General features: G+C 44.6%; 1 protein-coding gene across 1 annotated transcript; it reads left to right on the forward strand.

Moving 5' to 3' along the window:
* The first annotated feature begins 1,508 nt into the window (after positions 1-1,508).
* On the forward strand, positions 1,509-9,504 carry GPR55 (G protein-coupled receptor 55). Its single transcript, XM_078154647.1, has 3 exons — positions 1,509-1,564; positions 3,849-7,422; positions 7,570-9,504. The coding sequence occupies exon 3, from the start codon at positions 7,578-7,580 to the stop codon at positions 8,571-8,573; it is 996 nt and encodes a 331-aa protein (XP_078010773.1). The 5' UTR covers positions 1,509-1,564; positions 3,849-7,422; positions 7,570-7,577; the 3' UTR covers positions 8,574-9,504.
* The last annotated feature ends 15,158 nt before the right edge of the window (positions 9,505-24,662 follow it).

The following is a 24,662-nucleotide window of genomic DNA, read 5'->3' on the forward strand; positions in this document are numbered from 1 at the left end:
GATAAGAAAAGGGAGGTGCTGATAGAAGGGAGGGCAGATTGGGGGAGGCAGTAGTTGGAAGCAACATGTTTTTGAGGAGGAACAGGGTGAAAGGAGAGAGAGAATAGAATAAACAGGGAGAAATAGGATGGAGGGAAATAAAGTTAGCAATCATGACTGTGAAAAAAAATTGAAGCAAATTTCTCTGTTAAAGGTCTCATTTGTCAAATATGTAGAGAACTGAGTCAAATTTGCAAGAGCCATTCTCCAATTGATAAATGATCAAAAGACAAGAACATTTATTTTTCAGATAAAGTAATCAAAGCTATCTATAGCCACATGAAAAAATGCTCTAAATTACTATTGATTAGAGAAATGAAAATTTAAATAATTCTTAGGTTCTATCTCACACCTATAAGATTAGCTAATAAAACAGAAAAGGAAAAATGACAAATGTTGGAGGGAATATGGGAAAATTGAGACACCAATGAATTGTTGGTGGAGTTGTGAACTGATTCAATTGTTCTGCAGAGCAATTTGGAACTATGCCTGAAGGTTATAAAACCATGGGTTTGACCCTTTGACTCAGCAATACCATTACTAGGTTATTATCTCAAAAGAGATTTTTAAAAAGGATAAGGAGGTACATGTACACAATTATTTATAGCAATTCTTTCCAGGTGGCAAAGAATTGGACATTGAGGGGATGCCCTTCAACTGGGGAATGGCTGAATAAGTTGTGGTATGCGATTATGGTGGAATACTATTGTGCTATAAGAAATGATGAACAGGATGCTCTCAGAAAAACATGAAAAGACTTACATGAGCTGATACAAAGTGAAATGAGTAAAACCAGGATGACATTGTACATAATTACAGCAATATCATAAGATGATCAACTGTGAACGACTTAGCTATTCTCAGCGATACAATGATCCAAGACAACTCTAAAGAACTTATGACAAAAAATGCCATCTATCTGCAGAGGAAGAACTTACTGTGTCTGAATACAGATTGAAGCAGACTTTTTCTACTTTCTTTGCTTTTCTTGGATCTGGTTTTGGTTTTTGGTCCATGTTTCCTTCCACAACATGACTAATATGGAAGTATGTTTTATATTACTACACGTGTATAACCTGTATCAAATTGTTTGCCTTCTCAACATGAGGGTGGGGTGGGGAGGGAGGGAGATAATTTGGAACTCAAAATTTTAAAGACAAATGTCAAAAAATTGTTTTTACATATAATTGGGGGAAAATAAAATGCTAAATAAATATATATTTTTAAATTGTCTTAGGGAAGGGCCAGAACTGATGCCATCTGTGAAGAAAAAAACACCCTGAGGGTGACATTGTGGGTTCTCCCTCCACCTTAAAAAGTGGATTTCCTTGATCTTTTTTTTTTCTTTTGAAAAAAAGGCTCAAGTTCTAATGTATGTGCAAAAGTAAAGTAGGATTTTTTAAAGCTTCTGCTGAAAAGAGGATGTGGTCATGCAAGCTCTGGCTTCAAGTATATGTACGGCTGGTAAACATATTCAGAGAGGTGTCCAGAGGCTTAGGTGCTGGCTTGATCACTGAGGCTGAAGGTATGATAATCTGGGGCTGCCTTAAACGGCCTCACGGCCTAGAAGGGAGTGGGGAGGGAGCTGGACAGTAAAAAAGGTCTAAAAGAGCCAGGGATGGGGCTGAACTTATCATGGAAGATCATGGAAGGGACTTTAGGGGTCATCTAGGCTGACCTCTCTCCCCAGTAGGGAAAACCTTTGGTTAAGGTTTGAGAAAAGGGCCTAACTTTCAGAATCCTAATTCTTCTTCAAAGCTCAGCTCAATTGGGAATTTCCCATGAAACCTTTTCTCCTAATCGCTCATTAGTGAATGCATGTTATTTCTCTGTTTGTTTCTGTCCCTATCACTCCATCTCTCTGTCCTTTTCTTGGTCTCTATCTCTGTCTCTGTCTGTCTGTCTGTCTGTCTCTCCCTATTCCCATCCTTCTCTGCCCTTTCTATCTCTTCCTCTAGACCCGTATTTGCATCATTGCATCAGTGTGGGGACCTCTCAAATAGGAGACTCCCTCCCCCTAGGCAGGCCAGCAACCTCTCTCTCATTTATCACCTTGGAAGTTGCATGAGGCACTGAAATCCTCAATGACTACACCTGGGGCCACACTGACCTTTCACTCCTTGGATATTTCTAGAGCTCTTTGTTTCCCCCTCTGCTCCCTCAACTACTTTAGTGGGAAGACCTGATCTGTGATGTCATTAGTCTATATAATTCCCAGTAGCTACTCTGCAGATACCTCTCTGCTCTGAGAGAATTGCCCAGGGGGATGAAAATTGAAGTGATTTGTCTAGGGTCCTACAACTAGTATGGGTCAGGGACAATACTTGAACCCAAGTCTTTTTGACTTTGAGTCTAGGTGTCTATTCACTATAATACACTTCCTCTTTTGTAGTATAAGTATCTGGTCATACGGACTATTTGTGCCCGACCTGTGGTAGAGCCTTCTGAGCTAGTACTGGTGTGATCAGCTACAATCAGACACACTGTTCATTGACCCCAACATCATGATGTCACTTGGGTCCTCTTCGAACACGAAGGACAAACAACAACTAGTGTTTGGTATTCCCCCAGAGAATACAAACTCCTTGAAGGCAGCAGCTATGTAATTTTTGTTTGTTTTTTTCTGTCCCTAGCACCTGGTATGATTCCTGGACCCTCAAACTTAATATCTATGCGACAGGAGTAAGCTGTTTGTCCTCAGGGAACTCTCTAGGACTTAGCTATTAAGGTATAGCTGGGTTGAGATCTGTATTGGTGGAGAGAATATCCACACTGTGGAAATCACAAATCCCTGACTTTTAGAATCTCTCCCTAACAGCTAACACCTCGCACCTTGCACCTAGCACATGGTAGTTAATTAAAAATATTTATTTAATTTTAATTCAGGTCTTTTGGACTCTGATGTCCAACCTTCTTTCTTCTGCACTAGCTAGCTGGCCTATAAAAGGAATCTACTAAAGATTTGGGGGTTCTTTTGAAAACTTTTTCTCTTCTGCCTGTCTACTGGAGAGATTTTTCTATCTTCTCTCTTCCCTCCCCTCCTCCCCTATTTAGAAAGCAAGAAAAATAAAAGTCACAAACAAATTCCCACATTGGCCATGTCTAAAAAAGTAAATCTTCATGCGTTCCCTCAGTTCTTCACCTTTCTATCAGGAGGTAGGTAGCATTCTGCGGTATTGCTCCTCTGCATCATGGTTGGTTACTGCATGGATCAGAGCTCCTAAGCCTTTCAAAGTTTTTTGTCTTTACAATATCATTATCATGCTATAAATTATTCTGGCTCTACTTACTACACTCTTCGTCAGTTCATACAAGTCATCCCAGGTTTCCTTGAAATCATTTTTTCATTTACCATTAAATTGTTCAGCCATTCCCCAATTGATAGCTACCCTCTTCTGGAGAGATCTTGAAAGCACAACAGATAGGAAGGATTTTCCATCTCACACCAAACCTTAGAGGAGAATTTCTGGTCAGTGTAATGCCTGAATCTAAGCTTCCTCTAAGGATTTCTTAGGCAGTATGATCCTGGAATACAACACTGTGGTTTTTGTTTTTTAAAGCAGGATTTTTTGGAGAGTTGTTTCATGAGTAACACCAGATTCAAGAGTTCTGGAATCTAGCCTTCTAGCCAGAGAAGAAGGGCTGCTTAGGCAGCACTGTGATCCCAGGTGGCTGGGGGTCAAATAAAAGAATTTGGGGATGCAATCTTCTGTCTGTAGAGTAGGAGACCTGTGTAGAGAGCTATCCTTGTGTGGCTCAAAAGGAGGCAGAATAGATGTCTCTAACCCTCTTCTCTCCTCACTTTTCAGCAAAGGAGACTTTCATTTCTGCCAGGAAAGGAAGCAAGAAGTTGGAGCCAGACACCACGACGCTGCTCTCCTCAGAAAGAGGGGATATCAGGCGAGAATTATATCTATCTACTCCTTTACAGATTCTTAGTCTAAGGGGTATGATTGGGTTCAATCTATAGTCTGATGGCTTTGTCATTGTTATTGGGAGTAAGGGGTACCCCAAGCTCTGTATCCAAGGCTTGATACCTTTTCCACTAAAGGAACAATATTCCCACCAGTTTCATGAGGAACATACATAATGAAAAGCAAAGGAACTCATTTTTCCAAAGCATAGCAAAACAAAAATCTGAGAAGCTAACTCAGGTCAACCAAGAGGGAAAGTTCTGGATCTTGCCCAAAGGGAATTATCTGAAGTCACTAGCTAGTGTGCCAAGCTGGCCTGTTGGAGATGGCCAGTTCCTCTAACATCTTTCCAGACTCTCTTCCTTCTGTACCCTGAATTGAGGCTGGCTTCTCCCCTCTTCCCTTAGGGCTGGAAGTCCCCAAAGATGACTCAGGAAGACTGGAGCATCTCGGGTGTTGCCAACTCTGCCCCACTGTTCACGAAGAGCAGGGCTTTCATCTCTACTGATGAGAGTCCCATTCTGATGGGCATTGGCACAAGGGTCACCTATCCAAAGATAGGAAATTTCTACAGCCACCTCCCAGAGAAAAGGGGTGATTGTTTGCATGGGTCCTGGTTTTGGACAGAGCGGCATCATGAATCAAAAGCCACATTTTGGAAGAGAAAGGGATCTGGACTTTGCCTCCACTGAGACAGTTATTTAGACAGGGTAGGTTCAGTGGGAAGGTGGCTGCCTGTCTATCAGGTCTGAGTATGTTTCCCTTGAGTGGGAGGCCAACCCTTCAGAGGGTCTCTGGGGTGTCACTGATGGATTCACTGGAATGCCACGGGATTATCTGGCAGCCTCAAATTGTTCCTTTTTTCCAGGAATCCAAACTACAGCATATTACTAAAAGGCAGGAGGGACAGGGCAGAGCAGGACTCTATGGGAAAGGAGAAATAAGGAAACAAGGAAGGGAATAAGGATTTTATTAAGTTCCTACTATGTGCCAGACACTGTGCTAAAGCTTTACAAATATTGTCTCCTTGGATCCTCACAACCCTGGGAAGAAAGGGCTATTTTTACCTTCCTTTTACAGTGGAGGAAACTGAACAGACAGAACTTAAGTGACTTCCCCAGGGTCACACAGATTGTAAAGGTTTGAGGCCAGACCATAAGGGAGAGAAGAGTCACACTGATCATTTATGGGCCATTATATGTGCTCTCTGAATTTGTGTATAGGTTTCTATGTGTCCTTTATGTTTTCTGTGATATCCACGGGATGACATCAAGATTGTCCTCTACCCAATGAATGGACTTAGGGTCTTTGTTGTTTTTATGGGTGTTGGAGACCCTTTCCACCCACATCTGTGGAAGCTTAGACACAAGCTAGAGTCAGAAGTTTCCCAGAGTCAACACTTGGTGGGTGCAGTTCAGTACTGACAAAGAGATATTGATTTTTAGGGTCAGCTCATCCAAGACTGAGCCTTTTTCCTCTGTGAGCTGAGGAATGGGGAGTGTTAGGTCATGGGTTGTAAGAAGAAAACTGCAGAACTGTGGAATGGTCCTCTAATAATGGTGTCTGGAGTGCCAACAATCAGAATGAGCTGACTGACAAGAAATGTGAAGGGAAGCAAAGAAGAGAGGGCGAGGAAAGGGATAGACTCACTGCTGAGTGTGCACGAGACGGTGATAAAAAATGACATGGAGAAAGCGGAAACACTCCACCTTTATTTGAGTTTTATTTTCTCTCTCACAGAGAATAATATTTGAATTAGAAAGAAAAGAACCCCAAATAGCTTAATAGGGAATTGAAATCCAAAATGAGGAGAGAAGAGCAAGAAAGCACGTAGGTGACCTTGATGGGTACAAGTCACCAGATCCAGACAAACTGAAGTCCAGGACAGTGACATAATTGGCCAACGCGACTGGGTATGAAGGTTGAGGAAAGGATGCAAGCATCACAAAAGAGACAGCATGGTGGCTTCTGCTGGGTTAGTTCATGCTGACTGACCTTCTTTCCTTCTCTAGACTGGTTGATAGGGGGATGTTGTTGATGGAGTTTTATCTAGATTTTAACAAAGTGTTCAACAAAGTCATTCAGGCTATTCTTGTAGATGAAATAGAGAGGCATGGGCTAGACAGTAGAATGGTAAAATGGACTTCAAATTGGTTAAAGGGCTGCCCCCCTCCATCCTAACTAAATCCTCACCATCTTTCAAGGTCCAGCTCAAGCCCCAGTTCTTCCAAGAAGCTTTCCTAGTAAATACCCAGGTCATAAGAGGCCTTATCTATGTCATAATAATAATAATAATAACAATCCTACAGAGATAAGCTTATGTCCTAACACTTTAAAATTCAACTTCAAAAAGCAATTGTCTGCTGAAGAATAAACATGCTGTTTGTCCTTCATGCTCAAAGAGGACCAACGACATGATGATGTTGGGGTCAAATACAGTGTGTTTGATTGTGGACAAAATGAGCTTGGAAAGCTCTACCACACATTGGGCACAAATAAGCCCATATGAACATTTGGAATGGAGATGTCTCTAAATTTGCACTTCCCACATTTCTTTTGTGCTCATAGAGCACAATATCTCCTTTGATGCAGGCATGCCATGTGCCAGTGTCTCCCAATTCTCCCAATCGCTTGCAAAGTTCTTCAGAGAGACCTTGAGAGTGTCCCCATACCACTTCTTCTGACCTTCGTGTGAGCACTTGCCTTGTGTGAGATCTCCATAAAAATAGTCTTTTAGGCAAACATACATTTGGCATTCGAACAAGGTGGCCAGCCCATCAGAGCTGCACTCTCTGCGGTAGAGTCTGAGTGCGTGGCGGTTCAGCTCAAGAAAGGACCTCAGTGTCTGGCACCTTGTCTTGCCAGGTGATGTGCAGAATCTTCCAAAGACAGAACTCCACAGGTCATGCATCCAAATAGGGACTATAAAGGAATATTTGCAGGAGAGCCACTTGTCACAGGACGGTTTCTATCTGGGCCCCATCAAAAAAGATGGGACAAATCAGAGAATGATAACATTAGTTTATAGTAGACCCCAGGTGATGATGCTGTGGCCTTCGTCCTATGGATATCTGCAGCCCCTCCTAATTTCATGTCAATGCTAAGCACTCTTTTTATCACAGCCTTGCCTTGGACTCCAGCTTGACTGAAGAGATTACTGTGACTTTAGATAGAATATAATGCTAGTTTGAGATGCAGCATGGCAAAGTGGATAGGATCTTTCTCAAAGTCAGGGAACCCTGGATTCAAGCCCAGCTGTGAGAGCCTGGGCAAGTCATAAGTTCCTATGTGTTATGTACATGTGTTTGTGTGTTTCCTAGGTGAAGGTGAGTGATCCTTCTTAGGATCCGAGGGCAACAAAGATGTTCAAGGTCACTGACCCCACCCTCCTCATTTTGCACTTCAGGAAAACCAAACAGAGAGGGTTTAACTGACTTTCCTGTGTCCACACAGCCAGGAAGTGACGGAGGTGAGTCATGAAATGAGGTCTCCTCTATCTCTGCACCACATTTATTTAATAAAATGTGACAGGAGTTTGGTTGCCGCCCCCTCTTGAGGCATGGCCATTTGGGTGAAGTACTGGGGTGCCGAGCCTTGTCTGCTGTTTGTATTTCAGGGAAGAACATGAACCTAAGCGAGGGTTGTTCCTTCAAGGAAGTGGACAGCCTGATGAAGACGGTGCAGCTGGGTGTCCACGTCCCCACTTTTTTCCTGGGTCTGTGCCTCAACCTGCTGGCCATCTACAGCTTTGCCTCCTTCCTGAGAAAGTGGCAGGAGGAGTACAGGGCCACTTCCATCTATATGATCAACCTGGCAGTCTTCGACCTGCTGCTTGTGCTCTCTCTTCCTTTCAAGATGGCGCTCTCCCAGGGCCCTGCCCATGCATCCTCCCTCTGTACCATGGTCGAGTGTCTCTATTTTGTCAGCATGTATGGGAGTGTCTTCACCATCACCTTCATCAGCCTCGATCGCTATGTGTCCATCAAGCACCCGATCTGGGTCAAAAACATCCGGTCCCCAAGGAACATCTCCGTAGTCTGCTGTTCCATCTGGGCACTGGTGTGCATAGGCACCATCCCCATCTACGAATTCCATGGAGATGCAGGCAACTCCACATGCTTCCATAACATGTCTGATAGTGCCTGGGGTGTCCCAGCCATTGTCCCCCTGGAGTTCTTCGGATTCCTCCTCCCCATGGGCACAGTCTGTGTCTGCTCCTTCAGCAGCATCCACACCCTCCTGGGCAAGCAGGACCAGCGAAATGCTTGGGCTGGGAAGAGGGCTCACGTCATCCGCTCCATCGCCGCCAGCCTGGCTGTCTTTGTGGTCTCCTTCCTGCCCGTGCACCTGTGCATTTTCCTGCAGTTCCTGGTAAGGAATGGCTTCATCCAAGACTGCCGCACCAAGCAAGGTGTCAGCTTTGCTCTGCAGCTAGCCTTCTGCCTCTCCAACATCAACTGCTGCCTGGACGTCTTTTGCTACTACTTTGTCAGCAAGGAATTTAGGGCAGGGATTATGACTCACCACCGGCCTTTGAGAGTTCAGCTCTCTGGGAGAACTCAGCTTTTGCCACAGGAGAGCATACCCATAAGCACCGAGGATACAAAGGAAAAGCTCTAAGATTAAGGAGGACTGGGAGAGGATTCTTGTAGAAAGGGAGGCTTTAGCTGAGCCTTGAAGGAAGCCAGATGAGGAAACTGAGGCTTGGAGAGGAAAAGGAACCTATAGCTGAAAGGCACCTTAGAGGCCATCTAGTTGAACTCTCTAAATTTACAGAGAAGGAAACTGATGCCCACAGAAATGACTTGGCCACAGTCATATACCTCTTTAGTAGCATGATCAGGATTGGAACCTGAATTGCCTGATCCAAGTCCAGGGCTCTTTCCACAGATATTCATAGCTCTTCCCATCAGATGTCACTTTATACTACCTTTCCCTACCCTCGGCACCAGATCCCACTCAAATCTATTCAACAAGCCTGTCCAGTGGGGTCAGATTTCAAATGAGAGGATAAAACGTAAGATTGTAAGAATCCTGACATCACATATGACTTGGGGGGTGAGAGGCGATTAAAAGCCAGCTACCGCTCTAGAAAACGACGCAGCTACTTGAGTTACAAAGTTGTTTTTATCAGTGATGTCCTACACCATGACCTCCCATACTTTGTTGAGGAGGTCTTGGACTGTGGTGAGAATGATCCCCTTCCAGCATTCGGTTGAGTGGAATTTCCCCACCATTGAGAGTAAAGTGCTAACTTTCTCCTTTAAAATTTCATGTGGGATTGAAAAGATTGGCTTTGAAAAAGAGTGGGAAACAGGCACCCTCCTCTCCTCTCAACCAAGGTGTGGGTCCTACGGGTGCAGAACATTTCCGATACAGTAATTGGTTACTGCATTGTTTAGTTTTGCCGGACAAAAAACTTCCCTCTCTTTTTTTAAAGATGTTCCTTACGAGGGGAGGGGAAGGATATATTTGGGAATAAAGTTAATGTAAAAGTAAAAAATATTTGTAAAGTTTTCAAAAGAAATAAAAAGTTGAATGCAGGCCTTTACTTATTGCCTCTGGTAGTCCATTTTGGGATTGGGTCTTGAGATCCTGATATCTGATCAATGCATTTTGCTTTTTGAAATACTCTCCCTCCAAAAACTCCATTATCTCTGGAAATGGAGGAAGGGTGAAGCACATTTTAGCTGTCATAGAATCATAGAATTTGAGAAATGGAAGGGACCTTATGGGGTTATACTAGACTAGATGCCCCATACTTGAAAAAAATCCCCATTATAGTGTACCCAAAAATGTGTACCCAACACTTAGCCTCTGAAGACCTCCAAGAAAAGCCAAACCTCCACTGCTTTGTTCATCCCTCCATCCTACTCTGGGAAAGGAAGAGCACAACCAGGAGGCAGCACTGCCTTGGAAGGGGAAAAGAAAGCACAGGAGCATCTTTAGAATCCCCTAGCTGAGTCAAGAGCCAGAGAGAGGCAGGAAGACCCCTACTCCCTCCCACAGCCCACAGCAGGAACTCCAGAACTTTTCGCAGCGACTTGGGTGACACGCTCTGTCCAGTGATGTAATGTTTAGCCACCCACATTGGAAGCTCAGGCAGGGAGACTCCCCAGATCATAGCTGCCTTCCCTGGCCATTATTCCCCACATTGGGAGGCGACAAAGTGGTACAGTGACTAGAATGGAAGTCAGGGAGACCCGAATTCAAATTCTGCCTCTACTATGTATTTTCCATATGACCTCAGCTGAGTCCCTTAGCTTCTCTTGGAATCAGTTTCCTCACCTATAAAATGGGGATAATAACAGCACCTACATCCCAGGGTTATTGTGAGGCTCAAATGAGATAATACATGTAAAGGGTTTTGCAATTTTGAAGAGCTTTATAAAGGCGAACTATTATTGTTACCAATATGCATTGTCTCCCCTTTAGAATATAAGCTCCTTGAAGTCAGGGGCTGTCTTCCTTTTTTTGTATTTGATTTTCCAGCACTTCACACAGTGCCAGCACAGAGTAGGGATTTAATAAACATTTAATGACTTGTTGAGTCATTTCAGTCATGTCCGACTCTCCATGACCCCATTTGGGGTTCTCTTGGCAGAGATACTAGAGTGGTTTGCCATTTCCTTCTCCAGCTCATTTTACAGATGAGGAACTGAGGCCAACAGGGTGAAGTGACTTGCCTAGGGTCACACAGCTAGTGTCTGAAGCCAGATTTGAACTCAGGAAGAGGAGTCTTCCTGACTCCAGGCCCCATACTCTATCCACTGCTCCACCTCATTTCCCACTTAATGACTGACTCCTAATAAATGTTTTTCATCTATCCATTCATTTATTCAAATGAGTATATGTAGCATGAATATCAAGAGAATACATACAAATAACTCCAAGATAGTTAAATGGGCACTAGTTTGAGAGGGTAGGCCCTAGCAGCTGGCAGAATGAACAAAGGCATTGAGTAGAAGCTGGTTCCTGGGCTGTGTCCTGAAGGAAGAGCAGATTCTTCAAGGTGGAAGTGGAGAGTGAGCACATTCTAGATATGGGGGGTGGCAGGTGCAAAGGCATGGAAATGGGAGGTGAAGCATTCGTGAGGAATGGATGCCCCCCACAAATTACTAAACTCTGCACACCCTTTGGCCTCACTATCTTGGCCCTAGTCTATACATCCCAAGGAGATCAAACAGGAAGAAGTCCTATATGGACAAAAATGTTTACACCAGCTCTTTTGAGGGTAGCCTTAAATCGGAACCCAAGGCAGTGCCCTATCAGTCAATGGCTAAACAAATTATAGTATGTGAATGTAACGCAATATGGTGCCGTGAAAAAAGACCAAATGGACAAGGGTCAGAGGAAACTGGGCATTCCTCTATAGACTGACACAGACTGAAGTGAGCAGAATGAGAACAATTCATACAGTGGTAACACTACAGAGAAAAATAACTTCAAAGCGCTTTAGAACTGATCAGTGCACTAATAAACCATGAGTCCAAAGGAATGAAGAGAAAACACACACTCACCTCTGGCTTGAAATGCAGAGAGAGCAGAGGATTTGGGGGCGGGGCTCACTTTGTGACCCAAGGATGCTCTGGGCAACCCCAAGACTGGATGTTGTAGAGAAGGTGTCAACCTACCTCTGTGGAAGGGTTTCCTTTTCCAGGAGTTTTTCCAGATAAGGAAATCTAGGACCCAGTTCCTGACCCCATTGATTCATAAAAGCCTTCCCATTCTCCAAATTCTTCCCATGTGTCGCTTCTTAAAGCCTTCTGAGTCACTTCTAAAATTCCTGGCCCACGGTCTGTCCAGCCATTGCCCGATCATTGAGCGCCTCCTTGTTTCCAATTCTTTACCACCACAAGAAGAGCTGCCGTTGCTACTAAATTAATCTGGAGCAGCATTGCTCTGATGTATCTGGAAAGAGAAATGGAATTGTGGCTGATGAGTATCCGAATGGTCCCAACGTGTCCTTTAGGCAGATGGCCACCATAATGGGCTTTCCTCAGCTCAATAACTTAATGTCATATAATTATCAAGGAGGAAATCGCAGATTGAAAGCAACATATTTATTCCCAATCATCTCAAGATACCGCTGCCTGCTTTAATTAAATTTTGTAGGGCTACACCAGAGGAGAGCCACTCATTATGTAGGTTGTAATCAATTTTGATTCCATGTAATTGAGTTTTGAAGGTTTGGTCCCTTCTGGGGAGGAGAGGGAATATTTGCAAGAGTCTGTATTTCTCCTAATGGGGTCTGGTTGGTCAATTGAAATGTCAGCTGCCTAGGGCGGGTGAAACCTCATCATTTCCTGGGCTGGAGAGTTGGGGATAAGCCTTCCCAGCAGACTCTGGGGCTCCTATGAACAAAGCAAAAGGAGGGTGAGAAAGGGGGCTCTTTCTTCCGTGACTGCCATGGTCGGACATATGCTTTAAGTAAGTCACTGTGGCAGCTGGGAGGGGCGAAGAGAGACGAGAGGGAGGAAGACTAATAAAGAGTCTATGGGCAATAGTACAGGCACGAGGTGATGACAGCCCAAACAGCAAGTAGCATGAACCCTCTGTACCTGGCTTTTCCTCTGTAATGTCCCCAATCCTGAAATAGACAACTATGTTAGACATACCAGAGCATAGACACCAAAGGATGAACACCGTGATCTGTCTCCATTCGTGCCGCTTTTGCCAGGCTAAGCTTTCCCTTTCTACTTATCGCTCTTATTTTGTCTCCTTTCTCTCCTTCAGCATTTACCATCCTGCTGTGGGTTCTTTATAAGTAAAATTTCTCCTTTCTGTAGAATGTGAGGTTGTAAGAGAAAGTCCCAGGGACATGAGTTTTCAAAGCCACAAGAACTAGTGTGGCCTCTTTTAAGAGCATGATCACCAGTGAAGGCTACTGGGGATGTGGTGGGGTAGGTGGTCCACCATTGCCCAGAGTTTCCTGATTGGTCTCCCTGCCTCCAATCTCTCCCCACTCCACTCAGTTCTCAAAGTGATTTTCTTAAAGCATATATAGGACCATGTCAGGCAGGGGAGAAACAGCCATCTTTCTCCTCACTTTTCGTGGTTGGTGTTTACTAGGGAGTGACCAGGATGGAGAAACGAGGAAGCCTCTGGGCCCCCCTGCAGCCAGTGGTCACATGATTTAGCACCTGTCTTTTTCTTTTATCTTTAGCACTGCTTTTCTCTTGATGTCTTTGGTATTGCTTCATGAAATTCAGAGACATGTTTATCCTGGTTTCCCAAGAGTCTTTGGTTCCTCCCCTCGTGGGGTTCTGTCTTTGATCCTTTTATCCATCTTAGGAACTTGCCTCTGTAAAGAACTCCAGGATTCTGTGCTGGGCTTCAATAACAAAGCTGCCATTGGTATGTTCATTTATTCACTCTCTAATGCTATCTATCCATCAATCAATCCGACCGGATTCAGAGTCAGGAAGGGGCTTGCTCAGGGTCCCACAACTACTGAGTGACAAAGTCAGGATTCAAACTCAGGTATGAACTTCAGTTCCGCTTTCCCTATTTGATGCCATCTACAAGAATACCTGTGATTCTTCCTTTCTTGATCTTCCAACTTTAAGGCTAGATCAATTTGTCATCTCATCCATCACTAAACATAGTGACTTCATTTATTAGGGCAGTTACAGCCATTGACAGACAGAGCTTGGGCTAAATCTCTCCATGTGAATAGAGCTTTTCCAACAAAAGACTGGCTTTTACACAGCAGGAAAAAACATTGGCCTGTGGACCAGAAGACATGGGTTCTAATGTCAGCTCTGTCGCTAACCTGCTGTGTGATCTTAGGTAAATCACTTTCCCTTTCTGAGGTATGAACTCCCCTGTAACACAAGGGAGTCAGTCAGCTGGTCTCTAAGCCCCTTTCTTGCCTAGCATGTCCTATAATTACATTCTCTAAAGTTGGCACAGTGGATAGAGTGCTGGGTCTGGAGTCAGGAAGACTCATCTTCCTGAGTTCAAATACAGCTTAGACATTTATTAGTGGTGTGACCCTGGGCAAGCCACTTAACCTTGTTTGCCTCAGTTTCCTCATCTGTAAAGTGGGATGGAGAAAATGGCAAAGCACTCTAATATCTTTGCTAAGAAAATCCCAAATGGAGTCATGAAGAACTGAACACAACCGAACAACAAAAATAACAAAATATTATCAATATTTCCCTTCATGGTAGTACAGCGGGAAGAGACTGGGGCAAGTGTGGGGAACCTGCAGCCTCAAAGCTATGTGTGGCCTTCTAGGTCCTTGGATGCAGCTTTTTGACTGAGTACAAGTTTTACAGAACAAATCCTTGGAAACAAATCTCCTCCACAGCACACCTGATGCATGGCCATCTAGCTTTTACTTGAAGACCTCAAGTGATGTGGAATCTACCATCTCCTTTTTTTAAAGACTGGATCTCCCTATCTTGACCAGGCAGGAAGTTCAGGTGCTATTCATGAGTCCAATCTCACTTTTAGTCGGGGAGCTTTGACCCACCCCATTTTCAAACTGGATTGGCCATTCTGTAAGAAACCTGGTGACTCCACACTATTGGGGAGGGGCTCAGGGACTCATCATATTAATGCCAAACTTATTGACATAGCCTAGTGCATCTCAGAGGTCTCCAGTTCTATCTCTTCAATAGCTGGGATTACAAGCATGCACCCCTATACCTGACTTGAGTCCACTATTTCTGGAAGCAGCCCCTTCTGCTCTGAGATAGTACCCCCTGTGAGGATTTTTTCCTTACCTAAAATCTAAATGTGTCACTTTGGCATCTCTACCTAGAGCCCCTGGCTCTGCCAGGTGGGGCTGAGCACTTCATTAATGCCTCTTCCATTCACCAGCCTTTCAATGACAGTCATGGTGCCATGCCTGAAAGTCTCCTCTTCTCAAGCTTAAACAACCACTCCAGTCCCTTCATCAGATCCTCTAAGACATAAACTCAAAGCCTTTCCCCTTCCTGGAGGCGGTGCTCTGGACACCCTCCTCCTTATCACTGTCCTTTCTAATATGCGGTGCTCAGAACCAACCCCATTTTTGCAGCTGTGGTAAATGCAGAGGACAGCAGGACTGTCGCATCCTTTTCCCTGGGTGTTACATGTCACCTACAGATGTCCTCTATCACCTTAGCAGTCCTGGTTGTCAAAGCACAGAATTCAGGGCCGTGTGAATGTTGCAGAGAGGTGCAAAACCTCATTACAATCCCTCCTCCTCTCTCTGTGGATCACAGCACGTCTCCCTGCGTCCTGGGTCTTTTTCCTTTTTTCTCTCCAGCCTCCCCTGTTGGCCAGCCCTTCTTCTCTCTCCGTCAGCCCACACACCTTCAGTAAGGCACGCGCATTCTCCAAGGTCAGATACATGGGAGAGAGAGGGGAAAGAGGAAATGTCTCTCTTTCTTTCCCCCTGAGCTTTCTCCTTCTCCTGATTTCTTTCTGTCTGTCTGTGGCACCGCCATTCAGACACAGTCTCCCACAGGGGGAAAGCTTGGTATAATCTTCACTCCAATTGTGTCTCATTTATCCAAGTTGCTGTGCCTCTGCACAGAGACGTTCCCAGAATGCTCAGGAGCAGGAGACCATTGCTCAGAGAGGACAGCTTTTCCAGGTTACCTGCTGTGTGATGCTGGGTGACATCACTGTATGGCAGAGCCTTTGCACAACTTTCAGGGATGGATAGTCCAAAAAGAATACTTTCCCACAAATAAGGTTCTCTTGGCCCACGTGTGGCTGCCATTTGGAAGTGGATACTATGAGTATTTAGCACCTGGTCTAATTCCTTTTTTATTTTTTTACTGTTCAGTTTCATCAGATGTCTGTTGCTTTGAATTCTCGAGTTCTCTGGGTTGGCCTGGAATAAGGAATGTATCCTTGATGATAAGAAGCTGTGAATTTGATGGGGGCAGTCAGGCCCTTCATATCGTGAACCTGGGTACGCCTGACTAGGAGGGGGGTTCCATCAAAGGGCTCCCTGGTTAGGTTTATAATAAGTCATCAACGGAGTCCCATCCACTCCTGCTATGAACCACTTAGCTCAGCCCCCTGCTGAGAGGGGAGAAAGACCCCAGCAGAACAAAAGCCCTTGTCCCAAACACTAGCCAGCTGCCCTCATTACTTGCCTCAAGCTCACCAGGTTTTTGCCCTGCCTCCCCAAAGGCTCAACGCTCCCGGTTCCTATGAATTCTATTGGTCCCACCCTGATTTTCAGCCTAGCACTGCTTCCCCTGGCAGGTGGACTGCCCACCTTCACTCCACCATCCACTCCTGTCTATTCCCACTGCCATCAGCCTAGTACTGGCCTTAAGCAGCCACCACCCAGTCTATTCAAAGAGTCTCCCTCCACCGCTACCGTCTCCCCACTCCCAACCCTCCTTAATATAGCTGCCAACACTAATCTTCCTTAGGCATAGATTTAGTGGTACCAAATCTGCTCAAGGGTGAACATCAGTCCAAACTCAATACTTTTTCCTGCTCATCCTATAATTAGAGCAAAAAAAAAACTCTTCACCTCAAACTCACATTTCCCTTGACCCCCTAAAATGATAGAAGAAGCTGATTCACAACTAGGCTGGGAGTTCCCTAAAGTCAAGCACTGTGTCTTCTTCTCTGTCTTTTGCAAAGCACAGTGGATTACTAGGCTGAGCACATCAGTGACCATTCTTCCCCAATTCTGAGAACCAATCTTTGACCTAGTGACGTCTTCCCTGAAGTTAAGCTATCTCTGTTCCTTACCATCCAGAGTCTTCCTTCTCCAACATCAATGATCATTTAGCAGTGAAAACCTGGTAGGGAAGAGAGGTAGGAAGGCCAGAATGGGTAGAGGCTCTAGAGGTGCCAGTGGCCCCCCCAGTCCTCATCCAAATGGTGAAGCTTCCTGCATTTGTCTCCAGTACCCAATCTCCCCCTTTCCCCACTCTATGGCAACACCTCTCTCTCCCAACTCAGACAGAAAATACCCTACCTCTCTCTTCTCTCTTCCTACCTTGGGAAAGGGCTCTCCAAACTCAATGACTCTGAGAGGTAAATAACTCCTAGCTCATCATCCCTCCCAGACCAATCCATATTTTCATAGGGACCCTGCTTCAAAAGAAGCAAATTTCTAGGTATGGAATTGAAGACCTCAGAAACACAATGGGGAAGTACTTAGTAGTATATGTTGGGGGAGGGTGGTCAGGAGTCAGAGGGTGGTTTCCAGCGCCCCTAAAACCACTTCCCCTACACACCAATGCAGCCACTTAGCTCAGTCCCCTGCTGAGAGGGGAACGAGACCCCAGCAGAACAAAAGCCCCTTTCCCAAACGCTAGCCAGCCGCTCTCATTACTTGCCTCAAGCTCATCAGGTTTTTGCCCTGCCTCCCCAAAAGCTTAACTCTCCCAGTTCCTATGAGTTCTGTTGGTCTCACCCTGATTTTCAGCCTAGCACTGCTTCCCCTGGCAGGTGGACTGCCCACCTTCACCCCAACTTGACTCCAACCTCTCCTCTGGACTTCGTCACGCACTCAGGAGATTCTTAGCCAGTCATCCTCACTGTGACACCAATCTAGAGCACTGGCTCTGGCATGAGAGGACCTGGTTTTGAAGGCTGGCTCTACCACTTTCTAGCTGTATAGCGTTCTACATATTGCTTACAGCAGAGAGGCATAACCCCTCACCACCCACCTCCACCCTGGACTGCTTTCTCATTTTATCCTGAAAGTTCCATTCAGATCAAAATTCTATATCTTTACCCATATCAAATTGCTTGCTATCTGACCCTGGGCAAGTCATTTAACCCTGTGTGCCTCAGTTTCCTCATCTGTAAAATGAGCTGGAAAAGGAATACAAAGAAAGGCCAAACAAACACACCTAGCCCCAGTCTTCAAGGAGCTTACAGTGTGTCACACTATGTACAGACAGGTTATCTACAGGCTAAATTGGAGATTATCTTAGAGGGAAAGCATTAGAATTAAAAGGGATTGGAAAAGGCCATTTATTGAAGTGAGATTTTAGCTGAGACAGAAGGAAGCCAGAGAATGTGGTAAAATCACTTTCCCCTGATCACTCTCTGCATGCCTATAGAGATACATGGGTGAAGACACTGTTCAGTTAGTGCATGAAGCTGCCAACTCAACCTGAGCTCACACTTCAGGGAAGCCCAGGAGTTTCTTTCACACCAGCTACTGTCCCAGAAATCCTACCTCTCCCTCCTTGTGTCCTTGTGAGGTTGATTTTTTTTTAATCAGAAACACAAGCCTTCCTTTCATTCATAGCCTCAGGTCGGTGTCCCTCACAGGGCAGCTGACTTCTACTCCTCCAGATTCAATCAGAGAAGGGGCAGCTAAGTAGCGCAGTGGATAGAGCCCCGGCCTTGGAGTCAGAAGAACCTGAGTTCAAATTTGGCCTCAGACACTTGACACTTACTAGCTGTGTGACCCTGGGCACTTAACCCCGATTGCTCATCAAAAAAGTGAAAAAAAAAAAGAATTAAATTCAATCAGAGAACCCCAAGAGACTGGAGTATCTCTACTCCCACCCAAGAGTCCCATCCTTGGGTTTGCCATTGATTATCAGCCATTAGCCTCAGTTAGTTTTTGTCAATAGTATTTGCAAAAGCCTGGGATACACCCACACACACAAGTACATGTAAAGTCAGGGGTGGGAAAGGAATAACTTGGCAGTGTAGAGGTGGTGGGATGGATCCGTGTGGAGTGAAGACAGGCCGAAGGGTAAAGTCATAGCTCTCCTTTACTGCCTGTCCTGTTTGTCCCTTTATAGTCTTTATGAGGCTCTGAGCATTTTGTCTTTATAGGCTTCATAGCGGCCATGTTTCTCTGTCACAATAAGTCAGATCCCGGAAATTGCCTTCATTCTCAGCCTCATGTGACTTGCTTTCCATGTCTCATCGTGTGTGTGTGTGTGTGTGTGTGTGTGTGTGTGTGTGTGTGTGTGTGTGTGTATGCATGTACACAGGATGGTGGGGAGAAGAGAAAGAGGGAAATAAGGGGAGAGAGAGACTTTCTCCTCCCTAAAGTGATTCTCTTCAAGGGCTTGACTGAAATGAAACTCCTTTACCAATGAATGAGAGTGCCATTGAACTACAAGATCCCAAACAGGCTTGCTGTGTTTCATTTTGTTTTGTTTTGTTTTGTTTTGTTTTGTTTTGTTTAAATACGTGTCTACTTCAGCCAATCACAGAGTGCTTCCTGTGTGACACCACTTGGCTTTATTCCTCTCAAACTGAGGAGCTCATTTCATTTATCTGTCTGATTGTTCGATTCAGTCCAGCTCCTTGGACCTTGTTGGATGACATTAATTGAGCTTTGGGTAGAAACCCTCCATCTTACACATTTGCTCTACTGAACCTTGCTTTGTCGGGTGCTGTCCTCGTGGAGGGCACCCTCCATAGGACCCATCTGTCTTGCCCCTGTGCTGTCCGGGACAGTGGAGGCTTTGGGTCTGGGGAGCAGCAGAGGACATGACAATACACCACTGCCCAGTCAGAGATGGGTTGACCTGAAGAGAAGGAGGGAGCTTCCACTGGGTCTCTATCATGATATTTCCATCCCCTGATAGAATATTAACTCCTTGAGAGTAGGGACTGTTTCCGCTTTCATTTTTGTGTCTCTAGCACCCGATGCACTGGATGGCTTGGGGGTTTAATTCACATTTTTCAACTGTATTGAACTGAATTGAGAAAGAGAAGAGGTGGCCAAACTTTGAGTGGACTGGTCCTGAGGTCCCTCTGCGAGAGGATGAAGCAGATTCAGCCTTGGTCCTACAAGAGACTGCCCTTAGATTTGGTACATTTGGGTCACACCAAGTTCTCATCACTCTTCCTAGTTTGATGGGAAGGACACCTGATTCCTTCATCCTCCGCACCAGGACATCCATCGTGGTCACAGCTCTTCAGGGAAATGGGAAACCTCCAGTGACGCTTCTGACATCACAGATGGGAGCAGTAGTCAAGGGCCAATCAGTGTCCAGTCTCCACTTGTTACTTAATTAAGAAGCTGTTTCTTTTTTTTCTTTTTTTCCCCATGGTTTATTTTTCTTATTGCAGTTTTTTTTATTAATTTATTTTGATTTATCAACAATCACTTCCATATGCTTTCGAGTTTACAATTTTTCTCCCCCTCCTTCCTCACTACCCTTCCCAAGACGACACACAATCTGATATAGTCTATACACATACATTCCTATTAAACATATTTTCACATTAGTGATGTTGTAAGGAAGAATTAGAACCAATAGGAGGAACTACAAGAAAGAGAAAACAAAACTCAACTGAAGACAAAAATAGCAAATAGTCTGCTTCAATCTGCATTCAAACTACCTAGTTCTTTCTCTGGATGTGGATAGCATTTTCCATCACGAGACCTTTGGAGATGTCTTAGATCCTTGTATTGCTGGGAAGGGTTAAGTTTATCAGTATTAGTCATTGCACCACATGGCTGTTATTGTGTACAACGTTCTCTTGGTTCTGCTCACTTCACTCAGCATCAAACCATACAAGTCTTTCCAGGTTTTCCTGAAGTCAGCCTCTTCATCATTTCTTATAGCACAATAGTATTCCATTACATTCATATACCACAACTTGCTCAGCCATTCCCCAATGGATGGACATCCTCTCAATTTCCAATTCTTTGCCACCACAAAAAGAGCTGCTAGAAATATTTTTGCACATGTGAGTCCTTTTCCCATTTGTATGATCTCTCTGGGATACAGCCCTAGAAGTGCTATTGCTGCGTCAAAGTAGGAAGCTGTTTCTGCGACACTAGGTCAGCATGAATAGCTCACAGGTATCTTCACATGAGAATGAGGGATGCAGGACATTAGGACAGGCTATAGAGTCAAGGAAGTGGTCATTGGGTCCTCAGCTTTGCAATCAAATGGTGGCCCCAGGCCAAGAAGTTAAATACAGGTTATAAGATGCAGCTGTGGAAGAAAGCATTGCCTTACAACATCCTCTCCCCACTCAGGTCATTCAGACCTCTCTCAGGCATCCCTTTCAATGTTTCTCTCTCCCAGCTCTGAGTCATCTGAAAGTTTGAGCAGGCTCTCATATAAATCTGGGTAGACATGAATTGTTGCTGTTTTGATTTCATTCATTGATAAAAATAGTGAAAAGGCAACCGGTGGCAAAATGGACAGAGTGCTGGGCCTGCTATTAGAGAGACCTGAGTTCAAATCCAGCCTCAAACGCTTGCTAGTTGTATGACCCTGGGCAAGTCCCTTCACTTCTGTCTGCCTCAGTTTCCTCAACTGTAAAATGGGGATAATAATAGCACCTACCTCCCAGGGTTGTTGTGAGGATAAATTGAGAGGCTTTGCAAATCTTAAAGTGATATATTACCTATTAATAATAATCATAGAAAAAAATAATAATAGACTAGGGCTAAAAACAGAGCCCTATTCTAGGTTCCCTCCTAGAGAGGGGGAGGGAAGGGGGAAAGGGAAGAAGCATTTCTACAGCACCTACTATGTGCCAGGCACTGAGCTAAGTGCTTTTACAAATATTATCTCATTTGATCCTCCTGGAGCTCTGCCCCACCCCACCCCTACCCCAGACTGGCAGGAATCACTTGGTCGGCACTTCTAGAGAACATTCAGGACACCAGTTATGAACTGAGCCAAACGTCTCGTCATCCAGGTCGTGTCTCTCCATCTTGTCCATAAAGATGCCCACAAGGTGTAACAGAAAGAGCACTTGAATCATGTCTCTGAGTTTAGCTTGGCCCCTGGCACTTACTGTGTGCCCCTAGCAAGGCAAGTAAGCTCTGTGAGCCTCTGGCAGTCTATCTTATCTACTAAGTCATAGAGGGATTGTGACCTCCATTGATGCAGGAAGTTCCCACACTGAGAATTACCTAAACTGATGAAGTGACTAATGGTATTCTGGTATTCACAAGAATACGTGTCTCGGGGGAACTGGCCAATGCTAGCCATCGTGGAAAAGGCTGTTTGGGGCTAAAAGGTGGGCTTTTGATAGCTCTTAACTAAAACCAGAAAGCAGACAAAGACCCCTGCGGGGCAATGTTCTCCCTCTTTCTTGCCTGGCTGATTCAAATGAGAAAGGCCCGCTCTAAGGCTCTGGGTGTGGGGAGGCCTCAGACGCTCACACCTGGGGCTGCCAAGTGGCTCCTCAGTCTGGGTCTCTGGTCTCTGTGCTAGTTCTTTCTTGCTTTTTCCTGAAGGAGGATCAGTGTAGGCTGCAACCCTGGGAGCTTTGAAAGATTGGGAGAGTGGGCTCTTGAAGGTCTGGGAAATGGAGCTCCTGCCAGATTGAGTGGACAGCTAAGGCCGGGGAGGAGCAAACTCCCAAGCCACTTGTTTGACCCAGCACAGCAGTGGATCAAAAGCCACCATTCCTCCTCCTCTATGCCCCATCCAGAGGTGACAGCGGTGAGGTGAATGCTGCTTAGCAACTGCTTGAAGGCAGATACCACGCCTCCCAGGGGGCAGCTCTGACCCCAGGTGTTGGGGCAATCAGGTCAAGAGAGCTGATTGTTAAATTTTCAGTGTGAGCATTTACACCTGAGAAACTGGCAAACCTATATACCTCGGAGGTTGATTTATCGTTTGGTTAATTGCCTAGACTTTAAAAAGGGATGGAGAAGATGTCAGTAATGCAAATTAAACCTCAAAGTGTGTCATACCTTCCTTTTTTTTTGGTGAGACAGTTGTTAAACACTTACCAGAACATCCTGAAAGAATGGTTTATACATCTGTTCTTGTTCAATCTTCTCAGTAATAGCTCTTTGTAAATTTATGTTAATTGATGTTAAATGCTTCTAGATCACTAATCACTGGAGGTTATTGATAATATGAAAGAAATATTCATTGTAACAGATGATTAATGTTGGGAAACACATTGGAATAGGGGCTCAGGTTGATAGCACTAGAAAGATACCTCAACCCCTGGGCTTGGAGTGGGGGGTGACTCCTAAACCCCTGAGGAGGCAATATGGCCAGGCTTGCTCTGCAGAGGAAACTGACAGTGTGAGGAAGTTAGGATAAGGACCCCCAGGTTTACAAAGGCCACAGAAGATATATTTATAAGGGCTTGAAGTAGAACAGCCTATGAGGTTTGACTCTTTCAATACTATAAAAATGTACTAACACAGGAAACAGACCAACAACATGGAGTCGAACACAGACCCCGGGTATGCTAGCATGAAACCACACAAACACAATCAATGCTTATTGAATAAGAGGGGAATTGGTATCATGGAGGGAAAGTCTGTATCTTATTTCTCAGTCAAGGGATTGCATTCCACCTCAGAGAGATCATCTGAGGGATTCAATTCCTCCCCTAAAGGAGAACAAAGCTGGGGCTGCTAAACAGGCCAAGCCTTAACATTCCATGAGTCCCCCTCCCACCTCACAGACTCCCAGAGGAACTGGCCTTCTCCAGGAAAGAAGCATGTGTGGGCCTCCCAGATGAGCGACTCCCTTCCCCTGGGACCTGAACCACCTACACCGCATTAGGGGAGTCTTTGGCCCCTCCATATTAGGGGGCTTTCAGCGCCTTCCTGATGACTCACCCAGTATCCAGGATGACATTCAAAACCTCTGAGCCTTTGTTCATGAAATTCCCCTTCTCTGTATAGAAACAGAGCTGGATCCATAAACTCTCCCCTTGGGGATTACTCAGAAAATGACCCTGGGGCTACAGCTACCCCACAGATTCCCCTTCTCCTGCTAATAGACTCGACCCCAGAACTTCTCCGTCCTCTAATGTGAGCTGTTGATGCTTCATCAACTTCCTTCTTCTCCAAAGATTCTAAGGCAATGGTTGGTGCAATACAAGGTATTCTATCTTACTTCCAATCCCAAACCTGAGTTTTGAGATCTTTGAAGAGTAAAATTTGTTGGAAAGTTGGGGAAGTAAGTCACACTTGTCATTCAGCATTCAGAAACAGGGGTTTGCTCTCATGGCCTTGGACTGTGGGCTGTGAGCTATAGACACAATTTTTATTCTGTACATTCTCAGAGGTAAAGGTACCAAATAGCAATGAAGAAAGCACAGATGTCATTGAGGTTGTCCTCGGCCTGGATCTGACAACTCTTATTATCCAAGTCAGTATCCAAACTTTTAATATTATTGAAGCGCAGGAAACAGGCTGACCTTCTCTCATGGTTTTTATTCAGTTTTTTGTATATTGGGGTATCATGCAGCTATGAGATTGATTAGCAGTCAAATAAAGGGGGAACTGGAAAATGCTTCCACTCCGTAAGTATACTCATTCATTGTTGGTGGAATTGCAATGTAGTAAAAATGACAAAAGCCATCATGCCCTTTGACCAAATAATTACACTGCTGAGAATATACCATGAAGGCATTATTCTTTAAAATAGAACTATCTATTCAAAGATTTTTCATAGCAGCATCAGTTACAATTGCCTAAACCTGGAAGCAAGTTAAATTGCCAATAATAACAGAATGGTTAAATGTGCTGTGATACATTAATGTAATCAAATACTTTATTGCTGGTAAGGCCCATACATGTGACAGATACAAAGATTATTAAATAATCCGAAGCAAAAGGGGAAAAAAACAGATTAGAAGAACAAATGTACACGACCTCTGACCATTCAAGTGGGAAAGTAAAGGTGGTAAATGGACCAAGAATCCCAATGTAAACTTAGAGAGACTGGTGTCAAAGCTGTTTTGATATTTTAAGTGTGGGAATTAACATTTAAATCTAAACAGTGGTGAAATTAGTGGGACTACTTGGTTTACTATTAA

The sequence above is a fragment of the Phascolarctos cinereus genome, unplaced genomic scaffold (assembly GCF_003287225.1).
Source record: "Phascolarctos cinereus isolate Bilbo 61053 unplaced genomic scaffold, phaCin_HiC Scaffold_5;HRSCAF=322, whole genome shotgun sequence".
Classification (NCBI taxonomy): Eukaryota; Metazoa; Chordata; class Mammalia; order Diprotodontia; family Phascolarctidae; genus Phascolarctos; species Phascolarctos cinereus.